We start from the raw sequence: 24,133 nt of genomic DNA, 5'->3' as shown, positions 1-24,133 counted from the left end.
GTAAAGTGCTTAGTACAGTGATTTGTATAGAGTGGGCACTTGGTAAGGATTAACTTTCTCAAAATAGCCAATGATTATAGCCTAGCTTAATACTGCATACCAGAAAAATTCTGAATAAATCAGGGAATTAGATGCGAAAATCGAAATTCAACAGTTACTAGAAGAAAACAAGGCTGAATTTCTTACTGTGTTTAAAACCTGGATGTGGGAAAGCTTTTCTAGTAATGATCCCAAACCAGAAGCACAATACAAACAAAAACAAACAAAAATTTGACTACATGAAAATATGGACCTTTGTATGAATAAAGTTGGGCTTTCCTGGTATCTTGGCTGGTAAAGAATCCGCCTGCAGTGCAGGAGACTTGGGTTTGATCCCTCGGTTGGGAAGATCCCCTGGAGGAGGGCATGGCAACCCATTCCAGTATTCTTGCCTGGAGAATTCCATGAACAGAAGAGCCTGGCGGGCTACAGTCCATGGGCTTGCAGAGTCAGACACAACTGAGCGACTGAGCACAGGGCATAATAAAAGTCATCTTCATATGCAAAGTCCAGAGTCAAACTATAGAATCCATAAAAACACTATTAGGACTGTTAAACATCATATTCTAATGCATATACATGGAATCTAGAAAAACAGTACTGAAGAATTTATTTACAGGGCAGCAATGGAGAAATAGACACAGAGAATAGACTTACAGGCATGGGGAGAGAGGAGGAGAGGGTGAGATATATGCAAAGAGTAACATGGAAACTTACATTACCATATGTAAAACAGATAGCCAACAGGAATTTGCTCTATGGGTCAGGGAACTCAAACAAGGGCCTGCATCAACTTAGAGGGGTGGGATGGGGAGGGAGATGGGAGGGAGTTTCAAAAGGGAAGGGATGTCTGTATACCTATGGCTGATTCACGCTGAGGTTTGAGAGAAAACAACAAAATTCTGTAAAGCAATTATTCTTCAATTAAAAAATAAATACATTTTAAAAAATGTGCAATGATATGAATAGGCATCTGACAAAAAATCTACAGGCATATCTTGAAGATATTGCTAGTTCAGTTCAAACCACTAATAAAGATAATATTGTAATTTAAAAAAAAAGACTATTAGGACTGTTTACTGAGTTCAGTGAGACTTGCACCATATTAGATCAGTATACAAAAATCAAGTGTATTTCTATATACGAGCAATAAACATACATATATGGATTTTAAAATTCCATTTACAATAAAACTGAAAGAATAAAAATGCCTAGGAATATGTTTAACAAAAGAAATACAAAACTTACATATTGAAAACCATTGTTAAAAGAAATTTTAAAAGAATTGAATAACTAGAAAGGCATCCTGTGTTCATGGATCAGAATCTTACTATTGTTAAGATATAACCCTCCCCCAGTTAATCTATACTTTTTTTTGGGGAGGGGTCAAAATTCCAGCTGTCTTTTTTGCAGAAGTCAACAAGATAATCTTAAAATTCATATGGAAAAAGCATGGAACTAAGAATTAGCCAAACAGTTGGAAGAAGCCAAAATAGCCAAACTTAGAGGGATCGTATTTCAGTGTTCAACACGGTATGCTACTGGGATAACAACTGACATAAAGTCAATAAGTACAAAAGAGAAATAACAAACTAACAAACCAACAAAAAATGTTTGCAATTTATAAACGGCAAGTCTCCTTAATATATAAGGACCACTTAAAAATAAGGGGGGAAAAGACTAACAATCTGATAGAAAAATGGGGGAAAGTATGGACACTTAACAGAAAAAGAAAATATACATGAAAAGATGCTTAACAATTTTGCTTATGATGAAAATGGAAATGAAAACTCCATGGTGAGTTTCACACCTATCAAACTGATAAAAATTTACACATTTGACAATATAATCAGCTGTGGGAAACTAGAACTCTCCGACATTTCTAAAAGGACTGCGAAAGGAATAACCATAACAGAAGGATAATTTAGCTATGTTTATAAAATTATATATTTACTTACTACTTTACTAAGTAACTCTACTATAAACTTACCCTCACAATCGTATCAAGCATCGTATGGCCAAGGTTATGGATAAAGCATTATGTATCGTACAAAGCTTAGAAACAACTGAAATTGCCCTTTCCCAAAGGAGGCTCGTTGGCTAAACCATGATATATCTATATATTTAAATACTATAAAATCAAGAAAGACAATACGGATGTATACAAAATGTTCACAGAAGCATTAATCATGATAGGCAAAAGTGGAGATAACCCAAACGTCTATCAATGATGAAAGAATAAATAAAACATGGTATATGGTATATCCACAACTGAGTATTACCTGGCAAAATATAAAAAAGGGGAAAGAAAAAGGCAAAAAAAAAAAAAGAAAAAAGGAATGATACATGGTATGGCATATGTAAACCTTGGAAATGATTTGGTAAGTGAAACTGTTCCAAAGGAACACACAAAGCATGACTTCAATATGAAATGTCCAGAATAGGCAAATCTATAGGGACAAAAAAATCTATGCTAAAGCCCTTCATTGTGTGGATCACAACAAATTGCGGAATATTTTTAATGAGATGGGAATACCAGACCACGTTACGTGTCTCCTGAGAAACCGGTACGCGGGACAAGAAACAACAGTTAGAACTGGACATAGACCAACGGTCTGGTTCCAAATTGGGAAAGGAGTACATCAAGGTTGTCTATTGTCACCTTGCTTATTTAACTTATATGTACAGTACACCATGCAAAATACTGGGCTGGATGAATCACAAGCTGGAATCAAGATTTCAAGGAGAAGTATCAATATTCTCAGATATGCAGATGATACCACTGTAATGACAGAAAGTGAAAAGGAACTAAAGAGCTTCTCGATGAAGGTAAAAGAGGAGAGTGAAAAGTTAGCTTAAAACTCAGTCTTCAAAAAACTAAGATCATGGCAACTGGTCCTATCACTTCATGGCAAATAGATGGGGAAAATTGGAAACTGTGTCAGATTTCATTTCTTGGGCTCCAAAATCAATGTGGATTGCGACTGTAGCCACGAAATTAAAAGACACTTGCTCCTTGGAAGAATAGCCAAGACAAATATCAAAAAAGCAGAGATATCACTTTGCCAACAAAGGTGTGTATAGTCAAAGCTATGGTTTTTCCAGTATCATGTATGGATGTAAGAATGGGACCATAAAGAAAGTTGAGCACCAGAGAACTGATGCTTTTCAACTGTGGTATTGGAGAAGACTCTTGAGAGTCCTGTGGGCTACAAGGAAATCAAACCAGTCAGTCCCAAAGGAAATCAGTCAGTCCTGAATAGTCCTTGGAAGGACTGATGCTGAAGCTGAAGCTCCAATACTTTGGCCGCCTTATGCGAAGAACTAACTCACTGAAAAAGACCCTGATCCTGGCAAAGACTGAGGGCAAGAGGAGAAGGGGGCGACAGAGGATAAGATGGTTGGATAGCATCACTATCTCAATGGACATGAGTATGAGTAAACTCAGGGAGATAGTGAAGGTCAGAAAAGCCTGGCGTGCTGAAGTTGATAGGGTGGCAAAGAGTAGAACATGACTTAGTGACTGAACAACAACAACAGGGACATGAAGAATAGTTGTTGCCTAAACTTGGGAGGAATGAGGAAATTAGGGGTTAATCAACAAGGAATGTGGGGTTTCTTTCCTGTCCTGAAACTGACTGTGGTGATGGACTCTGTGGATATACTAAAAGTTACTGAACAGATGCTGTAAATGGGTGAACTGTATGGTTAATGAAATATATCTCAATAAATGCTTAGCCTTTCCTTGAACTCTGAGACTTGAAGAAGCAGACTGTCTCTTTATTAGTAGCTTAAAAGAAGCAAACCACTACTGAATTCCACAAGTCCAATAAAATAAAAGAGAGCCTGGATAAGAATCTCAAGTCTCAGATGAGATCAAAGATTTGGTTGCTATCTTGATTCCCTTTGCGAGACAGAGCAGAAATGTCTAGACTCCTGAAATTCCAGGGAATCTGTGAGATAATAAATGGGTAATGTTCTGAGCTCCTAAGATTGTAGCAATTTGTTACATGGTAATAAAAAATTAATACATGTATATATATACATAATATATATTTATTTCATGGTTCTGAATAAGCCTAAAAGCATTGCTGCACCTCAGTAACAATGACAACCTAGCAGCAAACAGCATGTCAAGTACCCAGATTTTGATTTCTAACTAATAATTCTCATTAAAAGAAACCAGAACTTCTTGAGTCAAATAACTGATGCAGAATCAGAGGCAAGGAAAGTATAAGGTAAATCTGAAAAACAGCTGCAAAGAAGTAAAAAACAAATACCAAAATAAACAAAAGGACCTGAGTGAATGATACCTTTCTGTCACAGAAAGTAGGGAAATGCTCAAAGATGAATGAGGTTATGTTTAAAAGAAACAAGATCCAGCCAAAGTGTGTCCTGTGAAAAAATATGGGAAATTCCAGCATTCCTCCACAAAATAATGGCAATGGATTATGATAGTAATACATTAAAATTTTTATGAATCCATAGGATATTCAAAAGAGAAGAAAAACAGAGAGAGTGCAAAGGGAGGAAAAGTCAAAGCTCATGTTCAGAGAAAAGTATCAGCTAATAAGTGTTGAAGAAATGACAGAGTTAGAAAATTACCAGTTAGCAACTAAAAATGAACTCACCACTTTAGGCAATGATCATAATGGATGCAAAAATATTAGATTAAAAAAAAAAGACTGCCAAAGAACAAGCCACAACCTTAAATATCACCCACGGTTTACTTACTAATTTACAATAATAAAAATATGTCTTTATGTTGGAGAGATCTGGTGGATACCACCTCAACCAAATGATCCAATATGGCAGTACTAAGAATGTCACATCTGTAACATTCATACCAAGATTTCACCTAAGTCTAACTATGAAGAAATAATTTAAAAACTGTGGAATGCAGTACATTCTATGAAATAAGCTCCTCAAAAAGCATCAAATAAATAAAAAACAAAAGATGGGGAACATTCTAGAATAAAATAATAGACATAGCAATCTCATGTAATAAATGTTAACTGTTTAGATTCTAGATTCAAAGAAAACAAAATAAACTGAAATAAAAGACTTTTAGGACAACTGGGAAAATATAAATATGGTTTGTATATTAATAATATTATTGATATACTGCTTATTTTCTAACATATGATAATGGTATTGTGATCAGTTAGGAAAGTATCCTAGTTGAAGGGGTTAATTGCTAAAATGCAGAGGGCTGAATGTCTGCAACTTGCTTTCAGAATTTTCAAGGGACAAAAATTTTTTCCCCTGCAAAAATATTTAAGTGTGTAAAAGAGACATAAAGCAAATGTGGCAAAATGTTGATAAATTTGGGTAGGGTATACAGGTCTGGCTGCATGTCTGACAGAGCAGGAAGCTAAGCAGCTGAGGAACCAGACGTCAGACAAGCTGTAGATAGTGATCCTGGACGTCACCAAGACAGAGAGCGTCGCTGCAGCCACCGAGTCAGGGGCGGCAGCCGAGACGAGCTACCCCATGTCCAAGGTCAGGGGTGGTGGCCCAGAGGAGCAAACCCACATCCAAGAAGCGGTGGTTGCATGGGCACAGGAGGGCCTAGAGGAGCTACCCCATGTTCAAGGTCAGGAGGGGCGACCTCATCCAAGGTAAGGAGCAGCAGCTGTGCTTTGCTGGAACAGCCGTGAAGAGATATCCTATGTCCAAGGTGAGAAAAACCCAAGTAAGATGGTAGGTGTTGTGAGAGGGCATCAGAGGGCAGACACACTAAACTGTAATCACAGAAAACTAGTCAATCTGATCAAATGGACCACAGCCTTGTCTAACTCAATGAAACTAAGCCATGCCGTGTGGGGCCACTCAAGATGGACGGGTCATGGTCGAGAGGTCTGACAGAATGTGGTCCACTGGAGAAGGGAATGGCAAACCACTTCAGCATTCTTGCCTTGAGAACCCCATGAACAGTATGAAAAGGCAAAATGACAGGATACTGAAAGAGGAAATCCCCAGGTCAGTAGGTGCCCAATATGCTACTGGAGATCAGTGGAGAAATAACTCCAGAAAGAATGAAGGGATGGAGCCAAAGCAAAATCAATACCAAGTTGTGGATTTGACTGGTGATAGAAGCAAGGTCTGATGCTGTAAAGAGCAATCCTGCATAGGAACCTGGAATGTTAGGGCCATGAATCAAGGCAAATTGGAAGTGGTCAAACAGGAGATGGCAAGAGTGAACGTCAACATTCTAGGAATCAGTGAACTAAAATGGACTCAAATGGGTGAATTTAACTCAGATGACCATTATATCTACTACTGTGGGCAGGAATCCCTCAGAAGAAATAGAGTAGCCATCATGGTCAACAAAAGAATCCGAAATGCAGTACTTGGATACTTGGATGCAATCTCAAAAACGACAGAATGATCTCTATTTCCAAGGCAAACCATTCAATATCACAGTAGTCCAAGCCTATGCCCCAACCAGTAACGCTGAAGAAGCTGAAGTTGAACAGTTCTATGAAGACCTACAAGACCTTTTAGAACTAACACCCAAAAAAGATGTCCTTTTCATTACAGATGTCGTTTTCATGGCAAAAGTAGGAAGCCAAGAAACACCTGGAGTAACAGGCAAATTTGGCCTTGGAATACGGAATGAAGCAGGGCAAAGGCTAATAGAGTTTTGCCAAGAGAACACACTGGTCATAGCAACACTCTCTTCCAACACCACAAGAGAAGACTCTACACATGGACATCACCAGATGGTGGACACTGAAATCAGACTGATTATATTCTTTGCAGCCAAAGATGGAGAAGCTCTATACAATCAACAAAAACAAGACCAGGAGCTGACTGTGGCTCAGATCATGAACTCCTTATTGCCAAATTCAGACTGAAATTGAAGAAAGTAGGGAAAACCACTAGACCATTCAGGTATGACCTAAATCAAATCCCTTATGACTATACAGTAGAAGTGAGAAATAGATTTAAGGGACTAGATCTGATAGATAGAGTGCCTGATGAACTATGGATGGAGGTTCGTGACATTGTACAGGAGACAGGGATCAAGACCATCCCCATGGAAAAGAAATGCAAAAGAGCAAAATGGCTGTATGAGGCGGCCTTACAAATAGCTGTGAAAAGAAGGGAAGCGAAAAGCAAAGGAGAAAAGGAAAGATATAAGCATCTGAATGCAGAGTTTCAAAGAATAGCAAAGAGAGATAAGAGAGCCTTCTTCAGCGATCAATGCAAAGAAATAGAGGAAAACAACAGAATGGGAAAGACTAGAGATCTCTTCAAGAAAATTAGAGATACCAAAGGAACATTTCATGCAAAGATGGGCTCGATAAAGGACAGAAATGGTATGGACCAACAGAAGCAGAAGATATTAAGAAGAGGTGGCAAGAATACACAGAAGAACTGTACAAAAAAGATCTTCACGACCCAGAAAATCACGATGGTGTGATCACTCACCTAGAGCCAGACATCCTGGAATGTGATGCCAAGTGGGCCTTAGAAAGCATCACTACGAACAAAGCTAGTGGAGGTGATGGAATTCCAGTTGAGCTCCTTCAAATCCTGAAAGATGATGCTGTGAAAGTGCTGCACTCAATATGCCAGCAAATTTGGAAAACTCAGCAGTGGCCACAGGACTGGAAAAGGTCAGTTTTCATTTCAATCACAAAGAAAGGCGATGCCAAAGAATTCTCAAACTACCACACGATTGCACTCATCTCACATACTAGTAAAGTAATGCTCAAAATTCTCCAAGCCAGGCTTCAGCAATACGTGAACCGTGAACTTCCAGATGTTCAAGCTGGTTTTAGAAAAGGCAGAGGAACCAAAGATCAAATTGCCAACATCTGCTGGATCATCGAAAAAGCAAGAGTTCCAGAAAAACATCTATTTCTGCTTTATTGACTATGCCAAAGCCTTTGACTGTGTGGATCACAATAAACTGTGGAAAATTCTGAAAGAGATGGGAATACCAGACCACCTGACCTGCCTCTTGAGAAACCTATATGCAGGCAGGAAGCAACAGTTAGAACTGGACACAGAACAACAGATTGGTTCCAAATAGGAAAAGGAGTACGTCAAGGCTGTATACTGTCACCCTGCTTATTTAACTTATATGCAGAGTACATCATGAGAAAGGCTGGGCTGGAAGAAGCACAAGCTGGAATCAAGACAGCTGGGGAAAAAAAATAGATTGCTGGGAGAAATATCAATAACCTCGGATATGCAGATGACACCATCTTTATGGCAGAAAGTGAAGAGGAACTAAAGAGCCTCTTGATGAAAGTGAAAGAGGAGAGTGAAAAAGTTGGCTTAAAGCTCAACATTCAGAAAACAAAGATCATGGCATCTGGTCCCATCACTTCATGGGAAATAAACAGATGGGGAAACAGTGGAAACAGGGTCAGAGTTTATTTTTTGGAGCTCCAAAATCACTGCAGATGGTGAATGCAGCCATGAAATTACTCTTTGGAAGGAAAGTTGTGACCAACCTAGATAGCATGTAACAAGCAGAGACATTACTTTGCAAACAAAGGTCCGTCTAGTCAAGGCTATGGTTTTTCCAGTGGTGATGTATGGATGTGACAGTTGGACTGTGAAGAAAGCTGAGTGCCAAAGAATTGATGCTTTTGAACTGTGGTGTTGGAAAGGATTCTTGAGAGTCCCTTGGACTGCAAGAAGATCCAACCATTCCATCCTAAAGGAGATCAGTCCTGAGTGTTCATTGGAAGGACTGATGCTGAAGCTGAAATTCCAATACTTTGGATATGCAGATATGTCATCTGCATATCTGAGGTTATTGAGATTTCTCCCGGCAATCTTGATACCAGCTTGTGCTTCTTCCAGCCCAGTGTTTCTCATGATGTATTCTGCATACAAGTTAAATAAGCAGGGTGACAATACACAGCCTTGACATACTCTTTTTCCTATTTGGAACCAGTCTGTTGTTCCATGTCCAGTTCTAACTGTTGCTTCCTGACCTGCATATAGGTTTCTCAAGAGGCAGGTTAGGTGGTCTGATGTTCCCATCTCTTTCAGAATTTTCCACAGTTTATTGTGATCCACACAGTCAAAGGCTTTGGCATAGTCAATAAAGCAGAAATAGATGTTTTTCTGGAACTCTCTTGCTTTTTCGATGATCCAGCGGATGGTGGCAATCTGATCTCTGGTTTCTCTGCCTTTTCTAAAACCAGCTTGAACATCTGGAAGTTCACGGTTCATGTATTGCTGAAGCCTGGCTTGGAGAATTTTGAGCATTACTTTATTAGTGTGTGTAATTTCTAAGACATGCTCAGGTTGGAAAATACTAATATTGTGTTTTTACAGAGAAAAAAATAACTACATGTGTATTAAAAATATTACTTCACTTTCCAAATTTCTAGTTTATAATACTATCATTGCTATAGCAATGATGTAATTTGTAATTTCTACACTTTAAGACATGTTAATTTCCAATTTTCATCACAAAATTATGTTTTCCTATCTCTCCCATGAATTCTGATGGCATTTAGAGCTTAAGACACACATTTCCTAAGGGAAGGCTATATAATTTTCTAGTCTAAAGAACAGACTGGAGGGATATCTCACAAGTTGAGATAACGGATTTCTTGCAAAGTTTTCCTGGTAAAATACATATAATGTAAAATTTCCCATTTTAACAAATCTTAAGTGTGTAGCTCCGGGTATTAAGTACATTCACAGTTATACTTTATACAACCATCACTGCATCTATCTAGAGGACACTCCATCTTGTATGACTGAATCTATGTACCCACTGAACAGTAACTGCCACCAGCCCCTGGTAACCACCAATCTCCATTCTGTTTCCATGCATTTGACTACTCTAGGTACCTATCATAAGTGGAATGACAGGTACCTAGAGTACTCAAATATGTCTGGCTCTTCACCTGAAATAACACTTTAAAAATTCATCCATATTGTAGGAGGTGTCAAAATTCCTTCTTTTTTAAGGCTACATAATATTCCATTGTATGAACGGGATATAATTTTTGAAGTATCTTAAATCTTATTTTTTATTAGAATATAGTAAATCATGTTATTAAAAGTCCATCAGGAATATATTATCACTTGAGGGAGCTAGAACAACAGCTCTTGCCTATTCAATGCCAGATACAAACGTATTTGTACATAACCAGGTGGCTCAAGTGGTAAAGAATCCACCTGCCAGTGCAAGATATACAGGATTTCGAGGTCGATCCCTGGGGTGGGAAGAACCCCTAGAGCAGGAAATGGCAACCCACTCCAGTATTCTTGCCTAGGAAATTCCATGGACAGAGGAGCCTGATGGCTTCAGTTCATGGGATTGCAAAGAGTTAGGACACGACTGAGCACATAAACACATGCAAGCTTCTATAAAAAACAGAACAGAATGTAAATGTGCTTATGGACTCCTTTCCAATGCTTCTCCATTTCTACGTGGCAGACTGAACTTTCATAAATCATCATAATTCCTGAGACTAAACAGCGACGATCTGATATGTTTTACCCTACATTAGGAGCTAAATCAATCACATGTGGAGAGTTCTTTATCAGTTCTGTTAATGCAATCTGTATTTATTATTAGTATTATTATCATAAAATGACTTTTGGGGGACCTCCCTGCTGGTACAGTGGTTAAGAAACTGCCTGCCAATGCAGGAGACATGAGTTCCATCCCTACTCTAGAAGGATCTCATATCCCAGGGAGCAACACAGCCTGTACGCCACAACTACCGTGTGCTCTAGACTGTACTGCGTGCACAACTACTGTGTGCACCACACAGCCTGTGTGCTCCAGAGCCATGCTCTGCAACAAAGCCTGAGCACTGCAACAAAGAGTAGCCCCTGACTAGAGAAAGTCCACACGCAGCAACGAAGACCCAGTGCAGCCAAAGGAAAAAAAAAGACTCTGAGGACTTCCCTGATGGTGCAGTGGTTAAGACTCTGCACATCCAATGCAGAGGGCACAAGTTCAATCCCTGGTGGGGGAACTAAGATACCACATGCTGTGGCGCAAAAAAAAAAAAAGAAAAAAGATTTTTTCTAGGACAAAAGAGGCTAGAGGCTCCTCTTATAGTTTAATCATGATGGGTGGCTGCAGAGAAACAGAGTATAGAAAACAGGATTTAAAAGATAAATGCATAAAAAATTATTATAAATGTGTTTTAGGGCACAAAATGAATAAAGATGTAATCTGTAATGTCAATAATAAAAATGAGGCATAGAGCTTTATAGGAATCGTGTTTTTGCATGTGACTGAAGTTGGTATCAATCCAAATTACAGGTTTATATCTTTAGGAAGTTATATGTAATCTCCATGGTAACCAAAAACAAAATAGTGATAAGTGAAGTGTTAGTCGCTCAGTCGTGTACGACTCTTTGAGACCTCATGGACTCACCAGGTTCCTCTGTCGGTGGAATTTTCCAGGTAAGAATACTGGCGTGGGTTGCCATTCCCTTCTCCAGGGGGTCTTCTCAACCCAGGGACTGAACCTGGGTCACCTGCATTGTAGGCAGATTCTTTGCCATCTGAGCCACCAGGGAAGCCCAAAAGAGCTAGAGCTATAGAATATACACAAAACAGATTGAGAAGGGAATCAAACAGGTAACTACAAGATCAGCTAAGTACAAAAGAAGGCAGTAATGGAGGAAATGAGGGACAAAAAGCTATAAGACATATGGAAAACAAAATAGCAAGCATAAATCTTTCCTTATTAGTAACTACTTTAAATGTAAATAGATGAGACTTTCCAATCAAAGGTACAGAGGAACAAAATGGATAGAAAGCATGATCCAACTACATACAAGCTTATATGTAAGTGATTCACTTTAGATCCAAAGATAGGAACAAAAAATAGAGACTTTAAGTAAAAAAAGTTACAAAGGACAAAGAAGAACATTAAATATTGACAAGAGAGCCCATTCACCACGAAGTTATAACAATTATATATAAAAAAAATCCACCAAACATTGAAGGATCCAAAATATATGACGGAAACATGGACAGAATTTGAGAGAAATGGACACTTGTACAATAACAGTTGGCAAATTTCAACTTACCAATTTCAATAAATGTTAGAACAACCACATATAAGACCAATAAATATTAGAACATTATAAACCAACAGGATCAAACGAAAACAGAAACAAGATTCCACCTAACAACAGAAGATTACATAGTTTTCTCAAGTGCACACTGAAGATTTTTCAGGAAGACCATGTTAGGCTACAAAAGAACTCAATAAATCAAAAATTATTAAAACCATAAGGAATATCTTTTCTGATCACAAAGAAATGAAACTAGATATGAAACGTAACTGAAAAATTCACTTACATGAGAAACTAAACATACTTGTAAGCAACTGGATCAAATAAAAAATCAAAAGGTAAATTGGAAAATATTTTGAAATGAATGAAAACAAAAATAGGACAAAACAAAACTTATGTGGTGCAGTAAAAGTAGTGCTAAGAGGAAAATTTATATGTGAAAACAAATTAACAGAGTAGAAAGATTGCAATTCAGTAAATTAACTGTATGATGAACACTCAATGGTGCAATGCAGCCACTGTGGAAAAGTTTGGTGGTTTTTTAAAAAGCTAAATATAAAATCACCATATGATCTAGCAATTTTACCCCTAAGTTTATACATGAAGGACTGAAAACAGGAACCTGAATAGACAAATGTATGCCAATGTTCACTGCAGCATTGTTCATGATAGCCAAAAGACAGAAATAACCCAAGTGCTCATCAACAGATGAATAAACAAAATGTGTTATGTATGTACAATGGAGTATTAACCATAAAAAGGAATGAAGTTCTGATATATGCTACGACATAAATGAAAGTTAGAGACATTTTCATCATCAGCAGCAGAGACATTATGTTAAATAAAATAATCCAGACCCCAAAACACAAATATTGTGTATGTTTCCACTAACATGGGGCACCCAAATGAGGGAAATTATAGAGACTGAAAGTACATGAGACATTATGGTGGGCTGAGGAGAGTTTTAGTAGGAGTGGAAGTTTTTGCTTAACTATTAAAGAGATTCTATTTAGGGTAATGAAAAAATTCTGGAAATAGTGGTTATGTTACACTACACTGTGAATTAATGCCACTGAAATATAACCTTAAGAAGGGCTAAAATGCCAAATTTTTTAAGTATTTCAGAATTAAAAAATTAATAATGTAATATATCAAAAACTGATGACTTGTACCATTGAAATAGGTTACTGTATACGTGAATTACATCTCAATAAAACTGTTTACTTAAAAAAAGAGGATAGAAAACATACTCTAGGAGATATGAAACAACTGTCTGGAAGAGTGAGATGCAGAAGCAACAGCTAAGATTTACTCTTGAGTGTCTACTGTATGCCAGTCATTTTGCATATATCATCACACTTAGGTACTCCACAGAATCTTTCGGACGGAGCGCTTGAACCTGCATCTCCTGTGGCTCCTGCATCGGCAGGCAGATTCTTTACCACTGAGCCATCTGGAAAACCATACTAGTTTCATATTTTAGAAATAAAACAATTCAGTTTGAGATGATGAAAAAGTTCTGCAGGTGGACAGTGGTGATGTTTGCATAACAAGGTAATGAACTTAATGGTAGTGAATGGTGCACTTAAAATGATTAGAATAGTAAATTTTATGATGTATATTCAACCACAATATAGTTAATTAAAAATTTTAAAACATGAAGCTACTTTTGTTAAAAACTTCTACTTGGAACATTTTTTTTTGGAATCGATATCTAAAGCAAAGGCTTCTTCAAAAGCAAAGATAAACTGAAAAGCTCTTGCACAGCACAGGAAACCATAAGCAAGATTAAAAGTCAAACTATTTAATGGTAGAAAATATTTGCAAATTATATCTGATAAGGGGTTGGTTAATACACAAAATTTATAAAGAACTCATACAACTCAAGAGCAAAAACAAACAAACAATCTTATTTAAAAATGGGCAGATGATCTGAATAGACATTCTTCCAGCTAAGACATACAGAAGACCAATAGGTACATTAAAGTATGTTCATTGGCTGGGAAATGCAAATCAAAACAACAACGAGCTATCACCTTCAAACTGCCAGGATGGTTATTATCAAAAAGACAAGAAATAGCAATTGTCAGTGAGGATGTGAAGAAAAGGGAATCCTTGTGTACTGCTGGTCAGAATGTAAACTGGCACAGCCACTATGGAAAGCAGTAAGGATGTTCTTCAAAAAATTAAGACTAGAACTACCAATGACCTAACAATTCTACTTCTGGGTATTAATCTGAAGCAAGCAAAAAAAAAAAAAAAAAACTATCTTGAAAAGATCACCGTACCTTCATGTTCACTACAGTGTTATTTACAATAGCGAAGATAAGGAAACAACCTAAGTGTCTCCTGAGAGATGAATGTGATATGTATATATAGACACACACAAATAAATAATGGACTATTATTCAGTCTGCAAGGATATTAAACCAGTCAATCCTAAAATAAATCAGTCCTGAATATTCATTGGAAGGACAGTTGCTGAAGCTGAAGATTCAATACTCTGGCTACCTGATGTGAAGAACTAATTAGAAAAGACCCTGATGCTGGGAAAGACGGAGAAGGGAATGAAGAGGATGAGAGGCTGGATGGCATCACTAACTTGATGGACGTGAGTCTGAGCAAGCTCTGGGAGTTGGTGATGGACGAGGAAGCCTGGTGTGCTTCAGTCCATGGGGTCGAAAAGAGTTGGACACAACAATGGTGACAGATATTTAACTACACTTATGTGATTATTTTGCAGGGCTTCCCTGGTGGCTCAGAAGTTAAAGCGTCTGCTTGGAATGAGGGAGAACCAGGTTCGATCCCTGGGTTGGGAAGATTCCCTGGAGAAGGAAATGGCAACCCACTCCAGTACTCTTGCCTGGAAAATCCCATGGAAGGAAGAGCCTGGTAGGCTACAGTCCATGGGTTCGAAAAGAGTCGGACATGACTGAGCGACTTCACTTCACATGTGATTATTTTGCAGATTCACAAACACCTAACATGTTGTACAGCTGAAGCCAATATAATTTTGTGGTTCAATTATACCTCAATAAATAAACACCCATTATTTTTGCTTTCTTAGTGATTAAGATAAAATCAGATAAACTGAAATTTTTACCTTGTTTTGTTAAAATGATCTGTGGGACTCCAGCAAGTCATTTAGCCTTTTATTAGCTTCGGTTTTCGAATCTGTCAAATGAAGGATTAGGGCTAGCTGAAATGAGGGAAGTTGAGTGTGAATGGGGACAAGGGATATATGGGAATCACTGTACTCCACTCTGTTTTGCCTAAAACTGCTCTAAAAAAGTTTATTAATTAACAATAAAAATTCAAAACTATTGCTACTCCATGGTTTCCCAGGTGTCTCCGTGGGTATTTGCCTGCCAATGCAGGAGCCACAGGTTTGATCCCTGGGTCGGGAAGATCCCCTGGAGGAGGAAATGGCAACCCACTCCAGTACTGCTGGTTGGAAAATTCCACGGACAGAGGAGCCTGGTGGGCCACAATCCATGAGGCAGCAAAAAAGTCAGACACGACTAAGCACACAGGCACGCCTTTCTATTGATACTAAATAGGAATGGTGTGAGGTTTGCATTCATCCAGTCCGCACTCCTATTTAAGCTGAATTTAGACCTACAATGTTTCTAAAGAATTTCAGGGGAAAATGAACCACATTCTGGTATTTAATCCAACCGTAACCATGAGATTATCTATAACAAAGAAATTTTAATGCAGTATCCCTTGAACCTCAGTTTCTGAAAAGCAGCATGATTTACTGGTGAAATAAGAGTGGTGGAACCTCTCAGTTCAGTTCAGTTCAGTCGCTCAGTCGTGTCCGACTCTTTGCGACCCCATGAATTGCAGCACGTCAGGCCTCCCTGTCCATCACCATCTCCTGGAGTTCACTCAGACTCACGTCCATCGAGTCAGTGATGCCATCCAGCCATCTCATCCTGGGTCGTCCCCTTCTCCTCCTGCCCCCAATCTCTCCCAGCATCAGAGTCTTTTCCAATGAGTCAACTCTTCACATGAGGTGGCCAAAGTACTGGAGCTTCAGCTTCAGCATCATTCCTTCCAAAGAAATCCCAGGGTTGATCTCCTTCAGAATGGACTGGTTGGATCTCCTTGCAGTCCAAGGGACCCTCAAGAGTCTTCTCCAACACCACAGTTCAAAAGCATCAATTCTTCGGTGCTCAGCTTTCTTCACAGTCCAACTCTCACATCCATACATGACCACAGGAAAAACCATAGCCTTGACTAGACAGACCTTAGTCGGTACAGTAATGTCGCTGCATTTGAATATACTATCTAGGTTGGTCATAACTTTTCTTCCAAGGAGTAAGCATCTTTTAATTTCATGGCTGCAGTCACCATCTGCAGTGATTTCGGAGCTCCAAAAAATAAACTCTGACACTGTTTCCACTGTTTCCCTATCTATTTGCCATGAAGTGATGGGACCGGATGCCATCTTAGTTTTCTGAATGTTGAGCTTTAAGCCAACTTTTCCACTCTTCTCTTTCACTTTCATCAAGAGGCTCTTTAGTTCTTCTTCACTTTCTGCCATAAGGGTGGTGTCATCTGCATATATGAGGTTATTGAGATTTCTCCCAGCAATCTCGATTCCAGCTTGTGCTTCTTCCAGCCCAGCATTTCTCATGATGTACTCTGCATAGAAGTTAAATAAGCAGGGTGACAATATACAGCTTTGATGTACTCCTTTTCCTATTTGGAACCAGTCTGTTGTTCCCTGTCCAGTTCTAACTGTTGCTTCCTGACCTGCATACAGATTTCTCAAGAGGCAAGTTAGGTGGTCTCGTATTCCCATCTCTTTCAGAATTTTCCACAGTTTATTGTGATCCACACAGTCAAAGGCTTTGGCATAGTCAGGTGGAACCTCTAGGCATTAAAAGCCCCAATAATTATTTTGATGATAAATTTTGTAAACTTAAGTTTTTTAACTTTTCTGTGTCAGTTTCTTAAACAGTAGATAGTAACCATCTACTTTACTGTTTCCCACAGATTTAATATGAAAGCATTCTAAAAATTTAAATAATATATCAAATGTAAAATGGTACCATGCTTTCATTTTATTTCCAAAGGTAAACGTTTTATTTTGAGGAAATGACAGCTAAGTGTAAACATTATGTATTATGCACATAATATAAATATTATAGTATTAATATATAATAAATTTTACACATATATTAATATATAATAAATTTTACACATATATTAATATATAATAAATTTTACACATATATTAATTCCTATGCAAACAAGCAATGTTCTGTAAGCCTGAAAGTTATAGTTATCCTATTTCCTATAACAGATTTAGTACTCAAAAGGAGCCTATAAATCAAAGAAAGCATGTGTTTTATTTTTATAAAACATAGAAGTCACAATTTTTGAGTCAGGATAGTCTTAAGATATGAAGTATGTAGTTCAATCAGTTCAGTTCAGTCGCTCAGTCATGTTTGACTCTTTGTGACCCCATGAATCGTATGTAGTTCCATAGCTTCACTTTATATTATCAAGTTTCATTTTTACCATTCCCAGGGAAACTAAGCAGTCTGCTGAAAACATTATGTGACAGTGACTGAACTAAAAGCAGAAACCTCCCCCAACAAAAGAACCAAAAGCTCCCTTTCAAAGTAGTGTTAATGTTCGATATCATGCTATTTTACCATAATGTACACTTTAAAGTTCACTCTCCAATTCACCTGACGTGTATCTGGTATTTCATATTCTTTAAAATCCCTATTAGATAAAACTTAAATTCCAAAAGTAATACAGCATTTTTACAACTACAAGATATATAAAAGACACATAAAAAATAAGAAGTGAATACCCCATACCCCATTCCAAATCCTACAAGCTAGACGTGTATGCTGCTGCTAAGTCATTTCAGTTGTGTCCGACTTTGTGCGACCCCAGAGACAGTAGCCCACCAGGATCCCCCATCCCTGGGATTCTCCAGGCAAGAACACTGGAGTAGGTTGCCATTTCCTTCTCCAATGCATGAAACTGCAAAGTGAAAATGAAGTCACTCAGCCGTGTCCAACCCTTAGCGACCCCATGGACTGCAGCCCACCAGGCTCCTCCATCCATGGGATTTTCCAGGCAAGAGTACTGGAGTGGGGTGCCGTTGCCTTCTCCGTAGACGTGTATATAGCAGGCACAAAAATATACAATCTCCTCCTCAAATAAAACTTCCCAGAAGCTGGAATATGTAGACGTAATTAAGGTTTCTAATCTGTTGACTTTTTAAAATAGGGAGATTATTCTGGATTATCTGTGTAGGCCCAACTTAACCACAAGAGTCCTTATAAACGAAAGAGGAATATAAACGAGGCAGAGTCAGTGGAAAAAAAAAAGTAAAAACAGAACCAAGGTTGAAATGATTCAATGTGAGGACTCAGCCTCAATGATCTCAATGTCTTTATTGCTGGTTCTGAACAGAGAAGTGGCCGCAAGCCAAGGAATTCGAGTAGCCTCCTGATTCTGCAAAGGGAAGAGAAAGAATTCTACCCTAGAGCCGCTAAAAGAAACACAGTTGTGCTAACACCTTGACTTTAGCCTAGAGAGATTCAATTCAGACTTCTGACCTCAGGGACTATAAAATAAATTTGACCTGCTTTAAGCAAAGACATTTTTTGGTGCCTATCTACATACATGTACATAGTCATATTCATGGTAATAGAGGCTCACTTAATCTAAGGAATATTGGCCATACCACTTTTATCCAGTATATTAGTTAATGACATCATCACACACCCAGGAATACAAAACAAAACATTGGGATCATCATTGACTCTAGTCCAGTCCTTTACTCCCTACCAACCAATCAGTGTTTAATTCATTTCAATTTTAATGTCAAAAAACTTCAAGAGTCCACCTTTTCCAACATCTAGCCACTGCTATCACATTAGATCTATCTTGGAAAACCACAGAGTATAACCTTCCTAATAGCCTTCTTGCATCCTAATAGTCTTCTTACTTCTAATATTTGCTCATCTAATTCATCTTCCATACTGATAGTGTGGTCTTATTCAGTTTTAATTGACTCACACTCTCCCCTCACAACTGTTTAAAACCTATAATTATTTATACAAAAAAGAATAAACTTGGAATTGTCTTGTACCATTCTGTGACCAAAAAAAACAAATTTCTCAAGCATGGAGGACTTCTAGGGCAGCAAAACTATTCTGTGCTACTACAATGGTAGACACCTGTCATTATACATTTACCCAAATCCATAGGATGCACAACACCAAAAGCAAACCCAGATGTCTGTTACAAACTTTAAGTGATACTGTGTCAATACAGGTTCACTGACTGTCAAAAAGGTACCACTGTGGTATATAAGGATAGGGAATATATGCAATATCTCTGTACTTTCCAACAATTCTGTTGTGAACCTAAAACTGTTCTAAATAATTATTTTTTTTCAAAACAAACAACCTACACCCTAACTGCTATCAATAAAAAGCAGCCAGCCCACAAGAATATATTGGCTTTGTAGCTTTTAAGAATGCACACATGTATTTGATAAATGTTTTAAGAAAAATCCCCAATAAACCATTTTCTTACTATTTATTTCTGTGAGATGAAGAACGAGTTCTAGGATAAACGAGGTCCTTTCCAGAGTGAAAGACTTTTGCCTGACTAGAGACATTTTAAAACACTGATGTAGTTGATGATACTGGTCTTTTGAGGCACAGACTGATTTTATGATTAATCTCCCATTTTTCAGAATTTAATCCAGGAAAAGCACATTAGTAAAAAAAGTACGGCTTAAATTTTAGCAAAAAATTTCACACATATCTGCTTTTCTATTCAGCAAAAACACTGCTTTAAAATCAGAACTATGTAAGATCTTCCCAAAATATATATTCATTTTCTTATTTGTAATGACAGAATGATAATTTTTTTTTTGCACTGTCATCTGAAACAATGACCATTACTTTTCTGCCTTCCCTGTGGCTGAAGTGTGCTTACATGTCTGTATTTTGGTCAGAAGCTATGAGGTTTTGTAGTTTCCTTTCTTAGATTAGCAGCTGTATCGAATTACCAATAGACTTGCTGGTCTAAATAACAAAATGTTATTTCCACTGTTCTGGGAAGTCCAAGATCAGGGTTCAGTTCTAAGTGAGAGCCTTCTTCCTGGCTTGCAGATACTGCTTTCTTGTTGTACTCTCACATGGTAGAGAAAGAAATCATCTCTCTCAGTGTCTCTCTTTATAAGGGTGTTAATCTCATTCAGGAGGGCTCTACCACATGATCTGATTACTTCCCAAAGCTGTCATCTCCAAATATCACCACACTAGGGATTAGGACTTCAATATATGAAATTTGAGGCAGACAAATTCCATTCACAATGCTTCCTTACAAAGGAGATACATGTTTTTTACTCCCCTTCCTCTTTTATATTTTCTGCAATGAAGACTTTATGATAGTTATCCTGGAACAAAATGTAACCATAGGAACACAAGCTTGGTGCTGAAATGGAAGAACAGAATAAAAGGAGTCTAGGTCCCTGAAGATAGTATGAAGATGGCATGTTAACTCTGAACTGTGTACTTCACAACTTCTTATAAATTAAAAGAAAATAAATGTTTGTCTTTAAACAATCTTGATTATTTATGAGGATTTCCTATCATTAGCTGCTGAAACTAAGCTTAACTAATAAAACATTTCACAACATAAGCAGCAGAAATGGACTCAGAGTTTATGTGATATCTATCTTGATGACAAATTAATGAAAGGTCATTTCAATGCAAAATAAAGTGCTACGGTTTTCATGTTGATCATTTTAACCACATCAGGTCAGATGCATCTCTAAAACATAACTGTTCCTCTTTCAATTTCATTCCTTTTTTGACTAAATTCAGACCTCATGACCTTTGACGATTATTGTCAATTTCTGCCATTAGTAACTCCCTCATTCATTTTTCTACTCTGTAGCCAGAGTTATCATCTTAAAACACAAAGCTGCACTTTTCACTTCCTTTTTTAAAAAAATAGCATTTTAAATTTCATGTAGGTTAGTGGCATAAGTATCTTGAGTAAGTCAAGTCCATGGTTTTGTGGTCCCTATCACACAATGCTTACTTTCCACACCATTACATTTCAGAAAAAGTGAACTTCTAAGTTGTTCTAATATATGAAAAATTTCTGTATCCTAGTATGTGCCTTGGTACATGATATTCTATCTAACTGGAATGCCCTATTCCATCTTGCAGACTACTGTGAACCTCCAAAACCAAACTCTGCTATACTCCTGTGAATCACTTCTTACTCAATGATATAGTTAGTTGATAGCTCTTTGGGTTTTTAAAAATTCTCAATCAGAGGACTTATTAAGCTGTACTTTCCCAAGGGAATATGAAATTCTTAAAAGTAAGGAGTACTTTACTCCTCTGGCAAATAGTTTGGAACACAGAAAGCATTTAACAAGTGAGGAATCAAATGAGGAATGAGTGTAGAAAATCATCCAGATTATTTTTGGATACATGCACAGTGCTCCCTTTCTTATTTTCAATTAACAAAAAAGGCACCATTAGAATCCAAACTATAGAAATATAATCTAGAAAGGCAGAGAGAGGATAAAAGATCAGGGAAAATAATTAGCCCCCCAAAACATATCATGAGTACAGTGAACACTGAGGTACTTGTGATGAGATTTGTATTTGTGTATATTACATTTGTATTGGGTTTTTTTTCCTTGATATTCAAAGTATTATTTAAAACATAGAAGAATAACAGGTCTTTAAAGGATGTCAGCTGACAGGTACCACTACTTACTCTGTAGTTTTGTATACATCAGAATACAGCCCTGCTTTCTGATACTTCTTCTTTGGGGGACGTGGGGCCTTCTTTTCTCTTGGGATGAGAGAAAGCACAGGCTGCAAGGTACTTTCAGGTTCGGGAGGTTTGGCTGGGGTTTCAGGAGGACTGGGAATCTCAACTGCTGCTTCAGTAAAGCTAGAAAGAGAAGTTTAAAGATAATTTTATGGTGAATTTTTTTTCCCTACAAATGATTATCTATTAAAAAAAACATCACAGCAACTAAAAAAAAAAAAAGAGATATGGGGACTTCCTTATCTGGTCATGGAGGAGTAACAGATACCAGATTTGTCCTCCTGATAGAAATTAACAGAAACACAGCAAACTACTATAAACCTGGAGAAAGTTTATGAAACAATTATCAGACATTTTGTACTGCAGCACTGTGATTCCTGAGAAAATTGGGGAAAAAAAAAAAAGAAAGAGATAACCTGCTTTTATAAGAACAACTGACGCAGAGGGAGTAGACCCAAAGCAGAGAATGGCCAACTGAATGAGCTGAGAAGAGAGATCAGACTATGGAGGGACTGAGATAGTTAGAATTCATGAGGCAGAGTACTGGAGTGGAGAGAGTAAAGGAGAAAAACAACTTTAGAAATCTGTGTAAGGGTCTTCTTTAGTACACTATCTATCAGTACTAGGTTTGTATATGTGCAAGGTGAAATTCCATAAGGCTGGACAAAGAACCACCAGAATATTACAACCCAAACAATTTCCAGAGCTCACACATGATGACAGATATTCAGAATCCACTAGGGAGAGTGAAAGACACTGCCCAACACTGTGGGCATTCAATAGAGATCCCAGAAGGTAACATTCTCCATCTTTGTACGACAACTATCTCTGGAGTAAAAGCCAGTCCTAATAAAGCTTAAAAATTATCTTCAAAAGAATCCAAAGCTACCCACAGGTAATTTAACTGATGGCTAAAATAAAATCAAAACTATAAAAAAGAACAAAAACAGACACACAATAATGTGACATTTATAATATTCAAAAATTCATAAAAAAAAGAGCAATGACCGAAATTTTCTAAATTTGATAAAAAGAGCCCAAAGTTCCAAGAAGTTAAACAAACCATAAGCAATATAAGCTAAAACAAGTATGGTGTATCATAATAAACTTGTCGGAAAGTACTGACAAAGAAAATAAAAGGAGTAAGAGAAAAAAATACACAGTCTATATACAGGAGTACAAAAATAAGAATGAACGCAGATTTCATGTCTCAAATAATGCAAGCTAGAAGGCAATGAAAAAACATCTATAATTGCTGAAAGGAGGGGAAGGGGGGAGCCTGTCAAAAGAGAATTTTAAATTAATCAAAAACACCTTTAAAAATTAAGGTGAATACAGTTCGAGGCAAGGATGATTAGACACTTCTACCTATCCTCCCACTAAGCAAAACGAAAATCCTTGGAAATTATAAAATAAACATAAGCATACAGACTGGCTGGGCCTCTTGGGACCAAAGCAACGACACATCAGGGAACTTTCTAGATTTTCTTTTTGCCTCTCACTTAGTGCAAGGCTGAATAGTTTCCATAATATAAAGGGTAAGACAAATGTCTGCTCTCATCACTTAAATATAACATCAGAGTTAAAGGTCCTAGATGATGAAAATGGACAATAAAAAGAAAAACATCTAGAAGTATGAGTCCTCCAACATTGTTCTTTTCTTTAAGATTGTTTTGGCTATTTGGACTCCCTTGAGATTCCTCATGAATTTTAGGATGGATTTTTCTATTTCACACAAAACATTATTGGGATTTTGACAGAGACTGCACTGAATCTGTAGATCGCTTTGGGTAGCACTGATATCTTGTCTTTCAACCCCCAAACACAGGCTGACTTTTCTTTTTCTCGCCTAACTGCTCTGATTAGGAATTTCAACACAATGTTGAAGTGGGCCTCCTTTCTTTGGGGCTTTCCACATAGTTCAGTTGGTAAAGAATCCACCTGCAATGCAAGAGACCCCAGTTCCATTCCTGGGTTGTGAAGATCTGCTGGAGAAGGAATAGGCTACCCACTCCAGTATTCTTCGGTTTCCCTTGTGGCTCAGCTGGTAAAGAGGCTGCCTGCAATGGAGGAGACCTGGGTTTGATCCCTGGGTTGCAAAGATCCCCTGGAGAAGGGAAAGGCTATCCACTCCACTATTCTGGCCTGGAGAATTCCATGGACTGTATAGTCCATGTGATGGCAAAGAGTCGGACATGATTGAGTGACTTTCACTTCACTT

At 37.7% G+C, this 24,133-nt stretch overlaps 1 protein-coding gene across 6 annotated transcripts in view; it reads right to left on the bottom strand.

Moving 5' to 3' along the window:
• The window catches only part of ASH1L (ASH1 like histone lysine methyltransferase), a 208,062-nt gene that overhangs the window by 75,397 nt on the left and 108,532 nt on the right, over window positions 1-24,133 (bottom strand). For 4 of the 6 annotated variants that reach the window (XM_040230325.1, XM_040230324.1, XM_040230329.1 and 1 more), the window contains one exon: window positions 21,856-22,035. The exons of the other annotated variants lie outside the window; for them this stretch is intronic. In XM_040230325.1, coding sequence (XP_040086259.1) covers window positions 21,856-22,035 — 180 coding nt within the window. The remainder of the gene's footprint in view (window positions 1-21,855; window positions 22,036-24,133) is intronic. 6 annotated transcript variants of the gene reach the window in all.

The sequence above is a fragment of the Oryx dammah genome, unplaced genomic scaffold (assembly GCF_014754425.2).
Source record: "Oryx dammah isolate SB20612 unplaced genomic scaffold, SCBI_Odam_1.1 HiC_scaffold_28, whole genome shotgun sequence".
NCBI lineage: Eukaryota > Metazoa > Chordata > Mammalia > Artiodactyla > Bovidae > Oryx > Oryx dammah.
The sequence above is the reverse complement of the archived record's forward strand: the minus strand, read 5'-3'. Positions and strand labels throughout refer to the sequence as shown.